Genomic DNA, 20502 nt, shown 5'->3' with positions numbered 1-20502 from the left:
GAAAGACTGAAAGCATCCGAGAGTTCATCAAGGATTAGAAAGGGATCCAGTAAACAGTGGAGTATGCCCTCAGGGAAGGGAGAGCAGGGAAAGCTGGGAAGTCATGCTTCCAGGTTTCCAGTGTCAGGGTTCACCATGCTGACACTGGGATCATGAACATTTTCCATTACCAACTCCTTGTGCCCCCTCGTGGCCACTTTGAGAATCATACTATGCCTTTGCCCTGCCCTGCCCAAGGTCAGGCCCCTTGGCAAAGCTGTCTCTTCTAGATGTATCCTTTCAACGTTCCGGTTATACCTGCAGATCCAATATGCTTCTCACTGGTTAAGAAAAGATCTTAGAACACCACCTGGTTACTCATTACACATTTATTGTACATTTTCACAATCTGGATGCGCCACAGAATTGGGGGCATGGGGTGAGGGAAGGGGGGCAGGGGATACTGGGATAATATGGGGGGTCTAGAACACAGCACCCCCACCCCCAGCATCTCTCCCTACCCTTTCACACCACAGCTTAGATCTCCCTGCTCCCCCTCCACACAAAAACCTCAAGTGTGGGGAGAAGAAAGAGTTTGGGGGTCCCCTCCAGTGGCAGGTTAAGGGAATTCACCCTCAGACCCCTAAAATTGTGCCATTTAAAAAGACATTAGACCGTTCCTTTATCACTTCACCTAAGGGGGAGACAGCTCTCTCTGGGCTTAACCGCCCTGGAGAGGGGCAAGAATCCCCATCTTCCAGCAAGTCCCATACGCATATTGGCAGTGACTAGTACCCCCGCCCTAAATTCAGGGGGGGCAGTCAGAGGAGCTGGGCAGTGATGGGGTTAACACCCCCCCATATGAGGGAGGGTTTTCAATCCACCCCCCCCAGCAGGGGTGGAGCCAGAGATTTCAGGCAGGATTTGGGGGGGATGATGCCCTGCCCCATCCTCCCCACGGCAGTGATGACCCCCACACACACTGTAGCCACCTCTCCCAAAACAGATCGGATTATGGCCAACCCCCAACTCTCCTGGTGGGAGGAGGAGGAGGCAGATCAGGCAGACAGGAGGGAGGGAGACCCCATGGGAATGTCAGCCAAGCGCCCCACATGAAAACTGCGGAGCAGGAATGTGGGGAGAGACTCCAAGTGGCAGAATTATTGGTCCATCATAACACACTGAACTCCAATACACTTACACACCAGCTGGGGGGAGGGAAAGGAGGGACAAGAGGTTTGGAAAACTGGGATGGGGAGGCAAACTGGACTAGAGGGGCTGGAGGGGGCGATTCTGGGGGCCAGAATAGCCTGGCTCCCCCAAAGCCCAGGCTCCCCACCACCTGCAAGTAATGTCATGCAAATGAAAGTGTGATACAAGGACCAACAGGGACTAAATCCTCAGTAAAAAAGAAACACAGGTTGAAAGACTGAACAGAAAAGTGATGGGAGGGAAAGGAAACCAAAAGGAATGTCAGTAGGCAAATGGATGCTAATTAACATGCTGGAAGCTCCCAGAAGACCATGGGATTCTTAGGACCAAGAAGGACCAGTCTCAGAGCCTCCCAATGATGCAAAGAAAATGCACCTAGGGAAGCCTGGACAGTTGCTTTTTGTCTTTTTTGTATGGGGGGCGGGGGTGGGGCGTGGGGGTAGAGGTATCGGGAAGGCCGGGGTGGGAGGATGGATCAGCTAAATCCAGGGAAGGAGAGGAAGAGGGACTATTGCATAGCAGATGCAAATGAAGGAGACTTGGGGTTGGTCAAGAAGAGGGGGAAAAGGGAAAAGGAAGTGATGAGAACCTCAGGAAGGGGTGTTAAGGACAACTGGAAAAAATCTTCTAGTAATAAAACTACAAACAGACCAAATATATATAATATTATATATGTATAAATAACAGCTGGCTATTTACAAGGGGGCACACACACGACACACACACACACACGGATCCGGGGGAGGTGGGACTGGAAGATATGGCTGAGAGGTGGAGGAGCAGCTGGGGGTTGGGGGGAGAGGCCCTTCTCTGGGCAGGGCAGGCTCCTCAGGGGTTTAAGAGCTGAAGTAAACTGTGGAGAGGGAAAGAGAAGGAAGAAGACGGAGAAGGGAAGAAGAGAAAGAGAGAAAGCAGTATGTCAGCCCAGCCCTGCTCCCACCTTCCCCACCTCCCAGCTAGGTGACACCCCTTCCCCTCTTGGCCTCAGGTTCTTCATCTGTAAAGCAAGGAGGCTACAAAGATTGGTTCCAAGGTCTCCTCAACTCCATGGTATGGCCTTGGGGCCACAGATCCCTAATCCTCTGAGACCACAGCTCTCAAACAATGGGGTGGTTTGCTTCCCAGCTGTTTCTCAAGCCCCTCAGTCTCTGCTGCTCTCCCACTCCCCAATTCCAGGTTCCCAGTCTATTATGCTCTTAGGCCTAACAGGGCCTCAAGGGAGCCCTGGGGATCCACCAGCTTTCCTGTTTCTGAAAATCTTAACAGAAATGGCCCAGAATCAGGCAAAGTGCAAGCTAAACAACTTCAAGGTTTGGGGCTCTAGATGAATCAGAACTGCCACTGGCAACCATATATACTTTTTCCTAAATACTAAAATCTAGGTTAATGACCTTCAAAACCCAGAAACCGCAGGGGAACCCTCTCCATTAAAGGGCCCTAGCCACTCCCACCCTACTCACCGATGATGATAATGAGGATGATGGCGCAAATCACTCCCAGGATGATCATCATCTGGGGGTGAGAGGGAGGCTCAGTGAGACAGACCAGGATACTCCCATTCACCCCCCACCTCCTCCCTGTCCTCCCGACTGCCTCCACCCTTACCTTGAGGTTTTTCCACCAGTATTTGCGCTTGAGCTTGGCTGCACTAGTTTCAAACTGGGAGGCCCCCGCCTGGAGGGCGTCAGCACGGTCGTCCAGCTCCGACAGCTTCTGGTCCCGCTCCAAAACCTTGTCTACGTTCACCCTCATGATGTCCACCACCTGAGGGAAGGCCCACAAGGCACGGGTGTGTGTGCCAAGGCCCATCTCAAAGGGCACTCCTCCACCCACCATGAGCTCACACAGGGAACAGGCATCATGTGGCCTGGCTAACATGCCAAGGACATATACAGAACATGCCTAGTACACCAGAGAAATGCAAGCAGCACACAGCAGGGGCATGTGGTATCCACACCGCTCAGATGTCACAGCACCACCCTCTATTTACCGAGCCTCAAGCAGCCTTCCGTTCACCAGAGCATCCAACCAGGGTGAAACACCTCAGGTTAGCCACGCCAACATCCCTACGGGCCCTCCCGTACTTGCATGCTGACAAGGACGGGCCATGATATATTTTCGTACCCAAACATGAACTGCCATCAGCCCCCAACCCAAGATGGACCCCCGTACCGGTTTGTCAACCCTCAGGGTCCTTCCCACTGTTTCTGACACCACCACCTCCACTCACCTCATCCACCTGGGCCTGGGTCTGCTGCAGTCTCCTGTTACTAGTGAGGTTTGGAGGGGGCGCAGGAGGGCCTCCCTCCCCAGCCGGGGCGGCAGGGGGGGCGGTGGCAGCGGTAGCCGACCTGAGGGGCAGGGACGGATTAAGAACCAAGGCCTGCAGCCCTTGGCCCCGCAGCCAGGGCTCCGCCCATCCGCCTGTCCCTCCATCCGTCCCTCCCTTCCTTCTTGCCGGGTAGAAAGCCACTCGATGCGAGCCCTGGCCTCCGTCCGGCCCCGCGGGCGAGCTGCTGCGTGACCTTGAGGGAGGCCCCCTCCCCCTCGGGCCTCAGTTTCCCCGCCTGTCAAATGAGGGGGACCTCACAGACACGGTCTGGGGTGGACCCGGCAGCGATGATAGAGGCGGAGCGGCCAGATGGGGAGTCCGCTCCCTCCCGCGGTCAGCCTCCGCGCGGCCAGCCCGGGACGCCGGGCTCTCCTAATGCCCGCGCGCAGTCACAGGCGCCGGCCTGCTCTCGGGACGCGAGGCGCGTGGGGGACGCGAGTCGAACCCCGGGCCCTCCCCAGGCCCGGGCCTTAGGGCGGCGGCCAGTGCCGGCCAGCCGGTGCAGGTGCGGGCGCCGACTCACATGGCGGGGGCAGCGGGCGGAGGACTTGGCAGCGGCAGTGATGGCGGCAGCAGCGGCGGCTCGAGCTAGCTCCGACTGGCGCTGGCTGCCCGGGACGGGAAGATGGCGGCCGCACGTCACCTACATCCGGGCACTGCGGGCGGGGGCGGGGCGCGGCGGGCCGCTAGTCGGCCTTCGGGCCGCGGGGGCGGGGCGTCGAGGGCGGGGATCGCGGCCTGCCAGGTGGCGGGTCCGGCGCCGCAGGGCCCCAGCCTCTCCCTCGCTGCCTGAGAACCCTGAGCCTGGTGGCCGGCCTCCCTACACCCACCACAAGCCCACGGGGTCTGACCCCAGCCCTCCCCGAGGTCCTCGCCGTCCCCCTGCCCCCACCGCCTGGCCCTTAAGGCGCCCTTCAGCCCCAAACACATCCTCCTCCTCGGTGAAAGCCTCAACCTGTCCGCACCCCACGCAGCCCCAGGTCCCAGCCTGCTCCCCCGTCCCAGTGCGGGTTGAGCAGCCTTGAGCATTTGGAAGGAGCAGGGGGGTTGGAAATCAGAAGGAGCAAGTGCAGGTCGGAGGCAGTGTGAATAGCTGGGATCCTGGGAGTGGTGGAAATTGATCCTCAACCCTCTGCCTTGCGTGTGGATATCCAAAAGGAGGTCTGGGAACCGTGATAGCAACCCCCTCCTCGCAACTGAGGTTCAGACCAGGGTTCCTTGGCAGGCGAGGCCTGACAGGTGGGGCAAGCTTGGGAACCCGGGAGGAGGGCACTAGGCTGCCCTGTGGAGCCGCTTCATGTGGTGGCTGCAGACTGGCTGAAACCTAGCTCTGACCCAGAGTTGAGTAGCTACCCTGGCAGCCGGAAGAGGGCTCAACCTCTGATCCCAGGCACAGGGCTAAAGGACAAGGCTTACGCATTTTATTTTGTTTTTTTCAGCTTTTCTTTAGCGGGAAGGAGAGTAAGTGGGCAAGGGCGGCACCTGCGGTACCCAGGGACTTGGTACTACTTTACCTAAGGATTAGCCTCATGCGTGTGATATAACAGCTCCTGTCCTACCTCTAGACCCAAAATGTATTAGGTGTGTCAAGTCTATACCTATATTTGTTAAATGTCTAGATGTAAGACATGGTAGGGAATTATCCACAGCCCTTTCCACACCTGGTCTCTGCCCAGCATCTCCCACCCACCCACCGTGCTCTTTCCGGCAGGAGTGGCCCCTCAGGAAGGAGACGATGGGTGTAAATGAGCTGCCTGTCAGGTGGGTTGTGACAAGACAAGCCTCAAGAGTGAAGAATGAGGCCCAGTGGCCCTGTTATAGAAACCGTGGCGAAGGAAAGAGACAAGCAAAACTCGGAGATGTGCAACAGCAGGGTTTATTCCGCACTGGTGCAGGCACAGCAGAGTTGCCTCCAGAGGCTGAGCTCCTGGGCTTTGTTCCGGGTATCTTTTACATGGCACCGGCTTATGGGTCCTGGTGACTTTCCTGCCTAAGCAGTTTGGGGGACACAATAAGCAAGCCGGTTCACAGAAGCAGAGGTGGTGAGCAGCAATAAGCAGTCCAGTTTACCAAAGCAGAAGCGGTGAGCAGTGAGCATAGCAGTAAATTTAAGCAACTATTTTAGTTTATTTTTTTTCTCCTCTTCATTCCTCCCTCTTGATACTCAGGGTGCATCTGCAGCCTCAGAGAATATCATCATCTGCTCACTGCTGGTATCCTCTTATATGTAGTAATTGAGTGGTCATCTTTCTTTCAACACCTGTCTCTGTGAAACTTTTTACAGTGCTGACTAGGAGGGGCATGAGACAAGGAATAAGCACGCATCCAGCGAGCATGACCATGACTACCTGGATAATTGTCTTAATTTCTTCTAGCCAAGAGAACCATCCTCCGAAGAGGCCGTTTATGTCCCATCCCTTCCAGTTCTGAACCGGGACATGGGCAGTCTTTCTGATATTTTTAGCTATGTCTGTTAAGGCCTTTCCATTTAACCATCTCTTTAACTCCTTCCTTCCTAGCCTGGTCCTGTTTCCTGCCCCCATCTGATATCCCAGAATGAGTCTGTTGAGTCCAGCAGGCCATCTGTCTTGGGATGCCATAGCACGTTAGGCCTTTCACACTGCAGGCTTTAATTATTCCCTTCCAGTAATGTTTCCCTTCCCTAGTGCATGGAGAAGCTGAACTATCATGTGGCCGGTTGGTATGTGTAGTAAGTGAATCATTGGACCCGTTTCTCATGGTAGAAAGATTCCATACATTCACAACAGTCATCCTGACGCTCAGATGAGGAGGGGATTTTACAAATTAACAGAACTGTAAGGCAAAAATACGCTGTTTTCGTATTTAAGCTGATCACAGTAGGAGACTCCAAAAAATAAGAGCTATGAAGAGGTAGGCAAAGCAGAAGGAAAGTTTCTGAATGATAGTCCACTCAAGGGGAGACACAGAGTAGAGTCCTATTTCAAATAAGTAGGAAGAATCCCAGTCCAATTAACAACTAGTACATCTGTTGTTCGCCAGTCCTGCCAGTTCCTCAAGCTTCAGGCATATCTTTGACTGACCAGTTTCCAGTGTGGCCAGAGCAGGGCTTTGGGGTCATTGTTTCCTTCTTCTCAAGGTCAGGTGCAAGGGTTCCTCCGGATTGAGGGCTGCTAACTTCCCGCAGCTATCGGTTGGGCCTGCAGGTTTGATTCTGGAGTGATGGATCCAAACATCTATTCCTGCCACCTTGAGAGCAGTAGGGGTGCTTAAGATTACAGAATAGGGCCCTCCCCGCATAGGTTTTAAAGGCTCTTTTCTCCAGTCCTTTACCCATACTTGGTCCCCTGGTTGGTGGAGATGTACTGTTATGCCTAAGGATATGGGTAAAATTCTGTATTACCCACTTGCATATTTGAGAGATGGTGTGTCCTAACCCTGGCAGCTGCTTATGTAGCCCCTCAGTTCTCTGGCATCCCCCCTTAAGCTAACTAGCAGGGACCATAGTCCATACAGAGTTTCAAGTGGTGAGAGTCCTAGCCCTGCTTAGGCTGAGCATCTCGCCCTCAAGAGGGCCACGGCTGACATGTCTACCCAAGGTAAGCTCACCTGACATAGTTTAGCTAGGGCTTGTTTGAGGGTTCAGTTCATGCGCTCTACTTTCCCTGAACTCTAGGAATGGTAAACAGTCTGCAGTTTCCACTGGGTCTTCAAAGCCCTTGCCACCTGTTGTACTGTCTTGGCTACAAATGTCAGTTCATTGTCCAACCCTATGGTCAGAGGCATTCCATATCTGGGGACAGTGTCTCTCAGGAGTGCCTTGGTTACTTCTCTTCTTTTTTCAGCTCAGTTAGGAAAGGCCTTCACTCACCCCGAAAAGGTGCAGATAAAAACTAAAAGGTATCTGAATCCTTGACTCAGAGTGATTTCAGTGAAGTCCACTTCCAAATCCTCAAATGGGGATAGTCCACAATGTTAGGTCCCTGCCGGCCTACTAGGCCCCTGGTGAGCTTTGTATTGTAAAAAGGTTGCACATCGCTGGGAGACAGAAGAGCAGAGTGTGGGGAGGCGAGCGATGAGATAGTACCCGCCTAGTAAGGTCTTGCTAAGAGTCGGACATGACTGAAGGACTTCACTTTCACTTTTCACTTTCATTCATTGGAGAAGGAAATGGCAATCCTCTCCAGTGTTCTTGCCTGGAGAATCCCAGGGACGGGGGAGCCTGGTGGGCTGCCGTCTATGGGGTCGCACAGAGTCGGACACAACTGAACCGACTTAGCAGCAGCAGCAGTAGCAAGGTCTCTAAGGCAGTCTTAGAGAGTTCCAGAAAAACATCTATTTCTGCTTCATTGACTATGCCAAAGCTTTTGACTGTATGGATCACAATAAACTGTGGAAAATTCTGAAAGAGATGGGAATACCAGACCACCTAACCTTCCTCTTGAGAAATCTGTACGCAGGTCAGGAAGCAACAGTTAGAACTGGACATGAAACAACAGACTGGTTCCAAATAGGAAAAGGAGTGTGTCAAGTCTGTATATTGTCACCCTGCTTATTTAACTTATATGCAGAGTACATCATGAGAAACGCTGGACTGGAAGAAACACAAGCTGGAATCAAGATTGCCAGGAGAAATATCAATAACCTCAGATATGCAGATGACACCACCCTTATGGCAGAAAGTGAAGAGGAACTAAAAAGCCTCTTGATGAAAGTGAAAGAGGAGAGCGAAAAAGTTGGCTTAAAGCTCAACATTCAGAAAACGAAGATCATGGCATCTGGTCCCATCACTTCATGGGAAATAGATGGGGAAATAGTAGAAACAATGTTAGACTTTATTTTTTGGGGCTCCAAAATCACTGCAGATGGTGACTGCAGCCATGAAGTTAAAAGACGCTTACTCCTTGGAAGAAAAGTTATGACCAATCTAGATAGCATATTCAAAAGCAGAGACATTACTTTGCCAACAAAGGTCCGTCTAGTCAAGGCTATGGTTTTTCCTGTGGTCATGTATGGATGTGAGAGTTGGACTGTGAAGAAGGCTGAGCGCCGAAGAATTGCTGCTTTTGAACTGTGGTGTTGGAGAAGACTCTTGAGAATCCCTTGGACTGCAAGGAGATCCAACCAGTCCATTCTGAAGGAGATCAACCCTGGGATTTCTTTGGAAGGAATGATGCTGAAGCTGAAACTCCAGTACTTTGGCCGCCTCATGCGAAGAGTTGACTCATTGGAAAAGACCCTGATGCTGGGAGGGATTGGGGGCAGGAGGAGAAGGGGACGACCGAGGATGAGATGGCTGGATGGCATCACGGACTCGATGGACGTGAGTCTGAGTGAACTCCGGGAGTTGGTGATGAACAGGGAGGCCTGGCGTGCTGCGATTCATGGGGTCGCAAAGAGTCGGACACGACTGAGTGACTGAACTGAACTGAACTGAAGGCAGTCTTGCCCATATGGGTCAGTTCATGTTGCCGGTGGACCAGCTTGTAGGGTAGCTGCCCTGGAATATAGACTTGGTGGTCTTGTGTGATCCACCATCCCGTCTTGGCCTTGGTTCCCTCTTCCGTTTTTATCCATTTCTCCTCTTTGGGAGAGTACCTGGGGGCAACTGATATTTCCAGGGCTAACAGGACTTTTGGTTTGTCTGGCGGCTGCCCTCAGGCAGCCTGCTTGGCGACTGCCTTGGCGTGGCATTCCCTTTAGCCGCTGGGTCCCCCCTCTTCTGGTGACCTTTGCAGTGGACAACTGCTTCTTCCTTCAGTCCCCATATTACCTCCAGGAGCTTCAAGATTTCAGCTTGGTTCTTGATCCCTTTTCCTTCTGCAGTAAGGAGTCCTCTTTCCTGCTATAAGGCTCCGTGAAAATGTAGAGTAGCGAAAGCATACCGTGAGTCTGTATAGATGTTGACTCGCCAGTCTTGGCTGAGTTTCAGCGCCCTGATTAATGCCCACAAGTCCACTGTCTGCTCTGACCATCCTTGAGGAAATACCTCTACCTCTACCACTTCAGAGTCACACACCATGCATACCTGGCTAGCCTTTTCCCAGTCTCCATGAAGCTGCTACCATCAGTATATAGGAACAGGTCTGGGTTTTGGAGTGGTTTATCAGTCACGTCTGGTCTGCTAGAAAATACTTCATCTAGTATTTCTAAGTAGCTGTGGTCCAAGGGCCCTGCTTTGTCTGGTAGGAAGGTAGCTGGGTTTAGAATTTGTACAACTTCCAGTTTTACTGGCGAACTTTCACATAGTTATCTTTCATACTGAGTCATCTGTGCACGTGTGAGCCAATGATGGCCTCTGTAATCTGACAGGGTTGCATCTGAGTGTGGGACCTTAACATTGAGGTGTTGCCCCAGTGTTAACTTGTCAGCTTCCCTCTCCAGTAAGGTATTGGCCGGTAGTGCTCAGAGGCAGGGTGGCCATCCGGCCGTGAATGAATCAGTTTGTTTAGACAGGTAGGCCACTGGCCTTTACCAAGGTCCACATTCTTAGGTTAGGACTCCCAAGGCCATTCTGCTCTTTTCATGAGCAAAGATGTTGAACTCTCTGGTTGTATCAGCAAGTCCTAGGGCTGGGGCCTCAGAAAGTTTGGCCTTAACTGTTTGAAACGCTGCCTCCTGGCTTGGTCCCACTCAAGGGGGACCTTTTCTTCTCCTTTTAGAGCCTCATACAGGGGTCTGGCCAAGTCTGAAAAATCCGGGGATCCATATGCTTCAGAACCTTGCCGCTCCCAGGAACTCACGGACCTTCTGACAAGTGGTAGGGGTAGGGATGGGGCAAACTGCTTGCTTCCTTTCAGTTCTCAGCATCTGCTGGCTCTGCATGATGCTGAAACCTAGATATTTGACTTGTCTTTTACAGATTTATGCCTTTTTCTTTGATACCCAGTACCCAGCTTCCATTAACAGGGAGAGGAGGGCCTTTGTTCCTTCTAGGCATTGAGCCTGTGTTGTGCTGGCCAGCAGAAGGTCATTGACATATTGCAGCAGGGCACAGTTTAACTCTTGTCCAGGAAATTTAGCCAAGTCAGCAGCCAAGTCTCCGCTGAAGAGAGTAGGGGAGTTCTTGAAGCCCTGAGGAAGCCTTATCCAAGTGAGCTGTTCCTTGTTTCCTGTATATGGGTTTTCCCATTCAAAGGCAAATAGTGGTTGGCTGACAGGTGCGACCCAGAAGTGGAAGAAGGCATCTTTTAAGTCCAAGCAGGTAAACCATTCAGCTGTGGAGGGAATCAGTCCTAGTAGGATGTACGGATTAGGCACTGGCAGGTGCAGAGTAATTGTTGACTCTTTTACAGACCTTAGGTCCTTAACCAGATGGTAGTCGTGTGTCCCTGGCTTTCTTACAGGCAGCGATGGGGTGTTCCAGAGTGGCTGGCATTTTATCAGGAGTCTGTGTTGGAGTAGTCTATCTAAATGAGCCTGGGTTCCCAGTTGGGCCTCTCAGGGAGTCAAGTACTGTCGCAGTTTTCCAGGCTAAGCTCCCAGTTTGAGATCAATCAGAATGGGGGTGTGATGCTTGCTAGGCCTGGGGGGGGGTTTCTCCTCAGCCCAAACTAGTGGGTATTCAGTCTCTAATTCAGGAGGAATGGTCCTCTCTTCTGGAGGGGAGGAATACAGGCGCTGTTCTTCTTCTCTCCATACTGCAAGAGTCATAATCAAAGATGAGGGTGGTCCTGTTTATTTTAGCTGGGCTGACCCTTTGGCAGAGAAGGAAATTTGGGCCCCCATTTTGGCAAGCAGGTCTCTTCACATCAAGGGGACAGGGCAGTCAGGTAGGTAGAGGAATTCCAATACTACCTCATGGCCCCCTAATTGGCATCATCAAGGACCCACAGCCTGTGGGTCTGAGTGCTGGTGGCCCCGATGATAGTGGTTTCCTTTCCCAAGAAGGGGGCTACTTGTTGAGTGACCACCAAATGTTCAGCATGGGCATCCACCATAAAGTCCACTGGATGACCCCTGCTTGAATTCTGACCATAGGCTCTTGGGGGCCCAGTTGGAGAGAGCCTGGTACTCTCTAGTCAGATTCTGCTCCAGCTAGCCTGATCAGACTAGCACTGGGTGGCTCGGGTGGATATTGGCTGGGCAGGCCTGCTGCTTTGGTTTTCTTCTCGGGGTGGCTGGGTCACTCATTCTTCCAATGTCCCTTCTCCTTGCAATAGGCGCACTGATCGTGGCTGATGGAGTTCCTCTTTCTCAGGTCTGGGCCTTTTGACTTATAAGGTGGCCCTGCTGGGGTGCAGGCTTTGACAGGGCAGCTGCCAAGAGTGCAGCTTTTTGCTTCATCCTCTTTTCTGCTCCTTGCCATGCTGTTTGGTCACGATCAACAAAATTTATTAGCTATTTCTAGCAGTTCTGTGGCGTTTTATCCTGCAAAAACCCTTCTAATTTCTGTAATTTCTTCTGGATGTCTGGTTGGGCCTGTCCCACAAAGACCACATTTATCATCCGTTGGTTCTCAGGGGCTTCAGGATCAAAAGGGGTGAAGGCCTCACATAACCTCTCGTAGAAGTCAGCCGGGCTTTCATCTGTTTTTTTGCAGCACCTCAGTGATCTTGGCCATGTTGGTAGACTTCTTAGCCCTGGCTTTTACTCCCTGTAGGAGGGCCTGTCGATACCTGTCCAGCCGGTTTTCTCCCTCCCTTGGTGTTGGGGTCTCAATGGGGCTCTTCTTCTGGGAAGGCCTCCCATACCTAGTTCTCCACCTCTAATTGACTCCCTGGGGCATTGACCTGGAGCCATTCCTGAGCCTCTGGACTCGCTGGTGCTCCTCAGTGTTGAATAGGGTGAGGAGAAGCTGCCGACAGTCCACCCAGGTGGGGCAATGAGTCTAGAAAATGGACTCTAGGAAATGGATCAGCACCTGAAGTTTTTCACAGTATGAGGGGGGTATGACGCTTCCAGGTGAGACGATCAGTCGTGGAAAATGGTTGGTGGTAGAAGACAGTTCTCCTCTCTTGTGGAGTCCCATTGGGGGCAATACGCTGCAGTCTCTGGGTCTCTCTTAGAGGCATTTGAAGTGTTGGGGCAGCAGGCCCTTGAGCCAACTGGAGATGCCTGCTCACTAGCCTTGGGGTGGCTGGTCGTTGGGGCTTCAGGAGGATCAGGAAGAGGAGGCGAAACGGAAGAAGCTGGACTGTCTGCTAAATGCAGATCAGCCACTCCAGGCAGGAGAGCTGTAGGGCCGTCAGGTGGGGGCATTGGAGGCATGTCTTCAGCTTCGCCCTGGAGGGTAGGCAGTTCCTTTTTCTGGCGTGAAGTATTTTTTTCTGATTGAGCCACAAGAACCTTACATTGCCCCTGACTTGTCATGCAGAACCGAACCCAGGGAGGCCTTAGCTAGGCGATTTCTAACCATTGGTCAATATATGGAAATTGGTCTGAGTGGCCAGGGTCTTAGGTCACAACTCTCTATTGCTCAGACAGTGGGCATATCTAAAGTCCCCTGTGGGAGCCATCCGACACCAAAGGAGGGCCACTCTAGGGTACAAAGAGTGCTCAGCTTTCCAGGGGTTGGTTTCACACCATATTCTCCAGAGAATCCTTTGTTAACATTTTAAATCATGTATTTTAAAACAGTAGGTTTTGAGGTTGAACTGCCCATTAAGTGAGAGTTCCCACCCTGTGGTGGTGCCCCACAATGAACAGAGGGAAACACTTTTGTCTGCCTGGCCGCTCCCCTTGTGGAGATTTAGGCTCCTCTTAGCATTGGCAGGTCAGTATAAGCCCCTGACTTGGACCAGCCTCACAGGGAGGGTTTAGGAAGGTTTAGATCCCCCAGAGACTGGCGCTGTCCAAAGTTGTATGAGGTCACTGTGGAATCGCAGGTTGGAACTCACTCAGGCTCTGTAGTCAAAGATGGTGGAGCATGGGCTGTCATTCAACACAAGCACTCATCCACTGCACACCAGGATTAACAGACCACTGAGGGAACAAATCCTATTCTGAGTAGCCCTCTGGTCACTGGGAAGTGATCAGGCTCCTCTTCTGCCATATGGCGGGTCCTGACTTGGGCAGATGTCCCCGGGGCACTTACCCGTCTGACATCCTGTTCTGGAACCCACTTCTGCTCTCCTTCTAAGTCTGTGCGGGAAGTGCCATGGGCCATGGCCGATGCAGCCCATGTGACGGTAAGTTTAGCTTCCTCACTCAGTCGTGCCTGACTCTGTGACCCCATGGACTGCAGCACACCATGCTTCCCCGTCCATCACCTGGAGCTTGCTCAAACTCATGTCCATCAAGTTGGTGATGCCATCCAGCCATCTTATCTTCTGTTGTCCCCTTCTCTTCTTTCCCAGCATTAGGGTCTTCTCCAGTGAATCAGTTCTTCGAATCAGGTGGCCAAAGTATTGGAGCTTCAGCTTCAGCATCATTCCTTCCAATGAATATTCAGGACTGATTTCCTTTAGGATTGACTGGTTTGATCTTCTTGCTGTCCAAAGGACTCTCAAGAGTCTTCTCCAACACCACAGTTCAAAAGCATCAGTTCTTTGGCGCTCAGCTTTCTGTATGGTCCAACTCTCACATCCATATGTGACTACTGGAAAAACCATAGCTTTGACTAGATGGACATTTGTTGGCAAAGTAATGTCTCTGCTTTTTAATATGCTGTCTAGGTTGGTCATAGTTTTTCTTCCAAGGAACAAATGTCTTTTAATTTCATGGTTGCAGTCACCATCTGCAGTGTGAGGGTCAGTCTCTGACAGCCGGTTGGCACCTGTCTGCCTGTCACTGGGCCAGTGATTCCTCTGGTTCCCTAACGAGGGTGGCACAAGGGACCAGCTCGGTTGTCGTTTCCTGGCCAATGCACCAGAAAATGTTATAGAAACCACAGCGACGGAAAAAGACAAGCAACACTTGGAGATAGAGAGCAGTAGGGTTTATTCAGCACCTGTGTGGGCTCAGAGGAGTTGCCTCCAGAGTGTGGGCTTCCTGGTCCTAGTGACTTTCCCACCTAAGCAGTTTGGGTGACACAATAGGCCAGTTCACAGAAGCAGAGGTGGTGAGCAGCCATAAGCAGGCCAGTTTACAGAAGCAGAAGCAGTGAGCAGTAAGCATAGCAGTAAATTTAAGCAACTATTTTAGCTTTTTTTTCCTTCCTCTTCAGCGCAAAGTGGGGGTCACTGCATTCCTGGAAGGGGGCAAAGGGGGCTGATGGCCATGGTCTCTGAGACAAACAGGACCTTGCTTTTCCTCTCCCCTACCCAGGCTTCCCAGGGCCTCGGGTTATGACAACCTCCTCGGAGCTGCACCCCACCCCCTCCCAGCAGAAGCTTGGGACTGGCTGTGTCACCAGAGGTGTCATTTCCCAGCTGTCTGGGGGAGGTGAGTGAACCCCAGGAGTGTGTGCCGGGTGTGGGGACTCAGTAGATCTAAGATAAGATGCTCTCAGCTCCCTCCCTGTCCCTGGTACAGCCACTTCCCTGGTATTCAGGCACTGACATGGAATGTCTGGGTGGCTCAGCCTCTGTGAAAAGGAAGAAAAGAGCAACTCCCCTGATGGTCTCAGATGATGCTGTGGGAGGATAGCTCGTGGTTTTTGGCTCTGCGACTACTCTACTTTCTAGTCAGAGAACAGAGATACCAAATTTCAGGCTTTTAAGTTCTGAAGCCGCAGCCTCTGGGTCTCAGGTGAGGTTGAAAGGAGGTATAAACAGGCAGAACTCCTCACCCCCACCTAGCCTCAGCACCCTATGCTAGCAGGGGAGCAACTAGTGGAGGACTAGGCAAGATGTTAGACACAGGGGTAGGGGTCCTTCTCATTCCTGGACGGCCAAATCCAGGGGATAGGGAAGGGACAGAATTCAAATACACTGGGGGAGCCAAGGCCATGGGGTGTGGCTTGGAAAGCTGGCACATTGCTCTTACTGTTGGATTCTGGGGACAGCAGCAGCAAGATAGAAATGAGAGCGCATATGATCCATGGAGGCGGGGACCCAGGACGATTTATCAGGAGGAGAGGACTCTCATTGAGCAGCCCTCCCCACTCACTCCATTTATGTTGTGGTGCTAAGGTACTCCCCAAATTTAGATCAGTGGTGGAAGCAGGAGAAGAGGCGGGATTCACCTGGAAATGACTAAGAGAATGTTTTCTGCAAGCAGGTAGAATGGAAACTGAAAATAGAGATACACTGAACCAAAAGAAAAATCAATATATTCGTATTAACTGAGATCTTAGCTTCTACATTCACCAGATCAATCTCCAGGCCCCACTCCCAGGGCTCATTCAAAAGATGTGGGAGAAGGCCCAGGGTCACTTCTAACAAGCACTTCCAATGGTTCTGATGTAGGCGACGTGGAAGAGATCTTTAATAAAGTTTTAATAAAGGTTTTCTTTTATGGCTTTTTCCTCTTCTAACAACTGACTTTGAAGTTGGGGTTGAAGGAGGCTGGGTCATTGTCCCACTGACTCATGAACGTGCTCCATCCACATGAGTCAAACCTGACCAAACTAGTAATTCATTTCAGAGACACTGTGTGTCCCTCAACAGAGCGTGTACAGAAAAGGCCTTCTAATCCGGAGTAGGAGCAGCAGGCCTGAGGGAGCACTGCCTGGAGTGGGGACCAGGGCTTAGCCCCATGACTCTCACTATCAGCTTCTCAAACCTTGTGACCTCTGATTTTGCCCTCCAATCTGGAAGACGGGGCTGCCTGCCAATCCCTGGGTTCCTGGAAGGGAGGGAAACTGCCAAGCATCTACTGCCTGTGAGGAACTTCACGTAGATTACCACCACCACCCCTCAGCGTCTTAATTACACAAATAATGTAATTCCATTCAAAAAAAAAAAAAAAAAAAAAACTAGAACACTAGACATATAAAGCTGAGGTCCTCTTGAATATCCCCTACTTTGTCTTTTTGTTTTACTTTCTGGAAGTGTTCATGTATTCCTCCTTTTGGGGAAATAAGTTTTCTTGTTTTATATATCTTTTTTCTACTATTCTATATCCTTAAATATAGATGCTGATTATCTTTTTTAAAAATTTCCAAAACACAAGATCCTCTCACATCTCTCTGTATCTATCTTTTAAAAATTCAGCATTATATTGTAAACTAAGAAATTGGTAACATTCAAAATTTTAAAGGTACAAAAGAATGTACAGCAAACCTTTGTCCTGAGCCACGAAAGACCCCTACTCCACACAGCTGCTGTCTCCAGTCTTATAAATCCTCCAGAATGGTCAGTGCAGAGACAAACATAGGCATAGACATAGATACTTATTTTCTCTTGAAAACTACAAATGTTATCAGACTAAATGCACTGAGTTTCCCTCTAATTTTCCAATTATAGACATTTTTCTTTTTCTTGTGCTCCCTAGTATCTCTGTTTATTCCAGACTTATTGGTAGGCTTTCTTTTTTTAATACATGGGGGAAATATATGGGAGGAATCTCTCTTTTATTTTGGAAGCTTTCTTTAAATGTCTGCTAGTCCTTGGCTCTCTTGCTAATATTTAATAGGGAGCCACCAAGAAGCAGAGTGGAAGATCTGTGTGTGTCTGTGTGTGTGTGTGTGTGTGTATGTGTGTGTGCACGTGCAGGGGAAGGGCACTCATTGACTGGGCTTTGCTGTAGGACAGTGGAAGCCTTTTCACACAGACTCCCAAATGTTGACAAGTGACAGACTTTCTCTGGGGCCATTCAGTTTTTTGAGAGGAAAACATCACCCATTCTGTCTCTGCCCTGTGTGTGTGTGTGGCGGGGCAGGGGGGCGGGGGGTGGGTGGGTGGTGGGGTGGGTTTGAGGGCAGTTCCTGTTTCTAGCCTCAAGCCTCACCCCTGTGGTGCCCGGGGTCCCCAAGTCCAAAGCCTCTCCCAAAATGAGCAGGTGGAGGGGCAGTGTTTGTGACTCGGATGTGAGAGGATAAAGGAGACCCGAATGTCTCAATACACTGAACACAGGCTCTCAGTCCCCTCTTTGTTCAGCCAGGCCCTGACCCGGAGTCCTGGGACCTCCAGGATCTTCTGGCATCATGTCGTATTTGGCCTGGGTCCGTCAACACCCGTAGGCCATGTCCAGCCTCCAAAGCCTTGTTGAAATCTTTTAATCCACTGTTTCTTTAGTCCTTGTAGACATATGCCTGTCGGACTCAATGCTCATGGCCAATCTTCCATGTTTATAAGTCTCACTACAGTTTCTTTAACTAGTTCCCTCAAGGACCAGCTGTGGATTCTCTTTTCTTTTGGCTACCAGTGGGAGAACGTGATCTTAGCTCCCTGACCAGGGATCCAGCTGGGTCCTCTGCACTGGGAGTGTGGAGTCTTCACCCTAGACCACCAGGGAAGTTCAAGGACTGGCTTTTAGGTGGTTACCAATTCTGTCACTGTTACAACAGTGCTTTTAGGAACATTGTTGTAAATACCTCCCATGACCAATCAGCCCACAGGGCAATCCTGTGAAGTAGGCACTGTTTTGTTTTTGTTTTTTTTTCCTTTTTTTTTTTAACCTGTGCCCCACGCCACATGGGTTCTTAGTTCCCCGTCCAGGGATTGGACCCATATCCCCTGCATCGGAAGTGCAGAGTCTTAACCACTGGATCACCAGGAAAATCCCAAAGTAGATATTGTCTTGATTTTACATCTGGAGACACCTAGGGTCAGAGAAGAGAAGGCAATGGCACCTCAGTACTCTTGCCTGGACAATCCCATGGATGGAGGAGCTTGGTGGGCTGCAGTCCATGGGGTTGCTGAGAGTTGGACATGACTGAGCGACTTCACTTTCACTTTCATGCATTGGAGAAGGAAATGGCAACCTACTCCAGTATTCTTGCCTGGAGAATCCCAGGGACAGGGGAGCCTGGTGGGCTGCAGTCCATGGGGTCCCACAGAGTCGGACACAACTGAAGCAACTTAGCAGCAGCAGCAGCAGGGTCAGAGAAATGCCTTGATAGGGTCCTTTTCAAAGTTGGTTAGTCAACTTTTTCTTTATATGTAGAATATCTCTTAAAATTTTTTTGTATAAAGCATAATAAAGTGATATCTTTTTAATCTGTGTAGTTCTCCCTGCTATGCGCAGAAACCAGACAGGCAAGTAGATAATGAATGACAGTGAAGCATGGTCTCAGTGAGGAGTGTTTCAAAGGAGAACCCAGCACGGCAGGCCTGGGAGGCCTCCGATCCCAAACTCTCATTCTGCAACCTTCCATTCATTAAATATTCACTGGGGTTAGCAAGCTCCTCTATCAAACACTTGCTGAATTGAGTCAGCTGATCTGACCTGATAGCCAGGAGTCTCTGGTTCTAGTCCTATCTCTCTGTCTGAGTGGTGTCCTCAAGCAAGCTGCTTTTTCCTCAGGCCTCATCTTCCTCGTTTATTAAATGAGGGCTCTTTCACCCTACTATGCCAGGCACCATGCTGGCACCTGGAGCTACACTAGTATATAAGAAAACAGTTCATGAGAACACAGCATGGGGAAGTTCCCTGGTTGTCCAATGGTTAGGACCCTCATTCACTGCTGAGGGTGCAGATTCAATCCCTGGTCTGGGAACTAAAATGCCACAAGTCCTGCAGCACAGCAAAAAAAGAAAAGAAAGAAAGAAAGAAATGTTTGTCGGTTACACCTCAATAAAACTAAAGGGAAAAAAAGAAGCACCCACTGGGATTTTTGACGGATGTAATGAGCAAGTGATCAGACACTTGCCAACACAGCTCAGACAGACTTAAACCAGAAAGGAGACTCTGAGGGCTCACATGACTGGAGAATGACTGGAAACAGCGGATCCAGGTGCTTGTATGATGTCATTGGTGATTGGTTTCTCCATATCCAGCCCTGCTGGCCTCTGCCTTAGCTTCATTTCCAGACAGGGAACAGAAGCTGCAGGCTCACAATCTTTCAATCTTTTAAAATACTAGGTTTTTTTTTTTTTTTTTTTAATGAATATGGTTCAAAATTGCAAAAGTTCAAAAGAGCAGATGGAGAAAGTCTCTCTGCCACCCTTTTTCCTAGTCCCCCAGCTTCCACTGCTCAGCCACCAGTCCTCCCAGTTCACCTCCTTCCAGAGATGCTCTGTGCATATAGCTTTCCGTTCTTGTTTTTCTTTTTTTCCTTTTTTAACACAAATGGAAGACCACTACATGAACTATTCTGCAACTTGCTTTTGTCACTTAAGTATCTTGGAGATGGCTCCAGAACCATGTATAAAGTTTACTTTGCTCCTGGCTGCACAGTATTTCATGGTTATGTAATGATACCAATCCCCTGTTGACAGACATTTGTTTCCAATCTTTTGCCATACAAGCAAAGCTGCAAGGAATAATATACACATTCCCATTCTACCTGTGTGCAAATGTGAAGGGCTAGTTTCTAGATGTGAAAATCCTAGGTCAAGGGGTAGGTCTTGGTCTTTGTAGACCTACAAAGGGTAAATCCTGTCTTTGTGATGGTGATTTTGATGGAATATTGGCAAATTGATCTCAGGTAGATGTGTTTTTGTCTTTTTTTTTTTTTTAATGAAAGGTTTATTCAGGGAGCTGCACACTCATTACACAGAGTGTGGGCCATCTCAGAAGGTAAGAGGCACTAGGGTATGGGGTTGTGTTACCAATTGTTACTCTCACCAACAAACAGATGAAGCCTGTTTACTTAAAGCCAATACCCTCTTCAGCTCTATGAAACTTTTTTGGTCATTGATGACGTAAGTTAAGCATGATCTGCATTTCTCGCGTGGTGAAAAAAGTCAGGTATCTCTTCACATACTTGAGAGTTCTTTGTCTTTCCTTTTCTGTGAAATGTCTACCTAATTTTTTGTACATTTTTATTGAGTTGTTATTTTTCTTATAGATTTGTAGGACATTTTTATGTATCAAGTTTAGCCCTTTCTAATATGAGTTATAAATATCTGCCTTTACAGTGCCATTTACCTTTAAACTTTTATTTTTTTACCATACATACTTTTAACATTTTAAGTATATATTTAAATATATCAATATTTTATGACTCTTGAATTTTGTTGAAGTCTTCCTCACTCCAAACTATTTACTTCTGTGGTATTCTTACCAAAAAT

General features: G+C 49.9%; 1 protein-coding gene across 2 annotated transcripts; it reads right to left on the bottom strand.

Annotated features, from left to right (window-relative positions):
* Window positions 1–350: 350 nt before the first annotated feature.
* VAMP2 (vesicle associated membrane protein 2) lies at window positions 351–4184 on the bottom strand. Of its 2 annotated transcripts, XM_040243429.1 has the most exons (5): window positions 4047–4184; window positions 3422–3542; window positions 2797–2955; window positions 2652–2703; window positions 351–2044 (listed from the first exon to the last, which is right to left on the bottom strand). In XM_040243429.1, coding segments are annotated over exons 1-5 (351 nt in total). In that variant the 5' UTR covers window positions 4049–4184; the 3' UTR covers window positions 351–2027. The 2 variants fall into 2 exon arrangements, with proteins under 2 accessions (XP_040099363.1, XP_040099362.1); XM_040243428.1 differs by having other exon boundaries at window positions 2652–2955; window positions 4047–4147.
* Window positions 4185–20502: the final 16318 nt, after the last annotated feature.

Source organism: Oryx dammah, unplaced genomic scaffold (assembly GCF_014754425.2).
Source record: "Oryx dammah isolate SB20612 unplaced genomic scaffold, SCBI_Odam_1.1 HiC_scaffold_8, whole genome shotgun sequence".
Classification (NCBI taxonomy): Eukaryota; Metazoa; Chordata; class Mammalia; order Artiodactyla; family Bovidae; genus Oryx; species Oryx dammah.
Note: the sequence above shows the minus strand (reverse complement) of the source record. Positions and strands in the feature narration are given on the sequence as shown.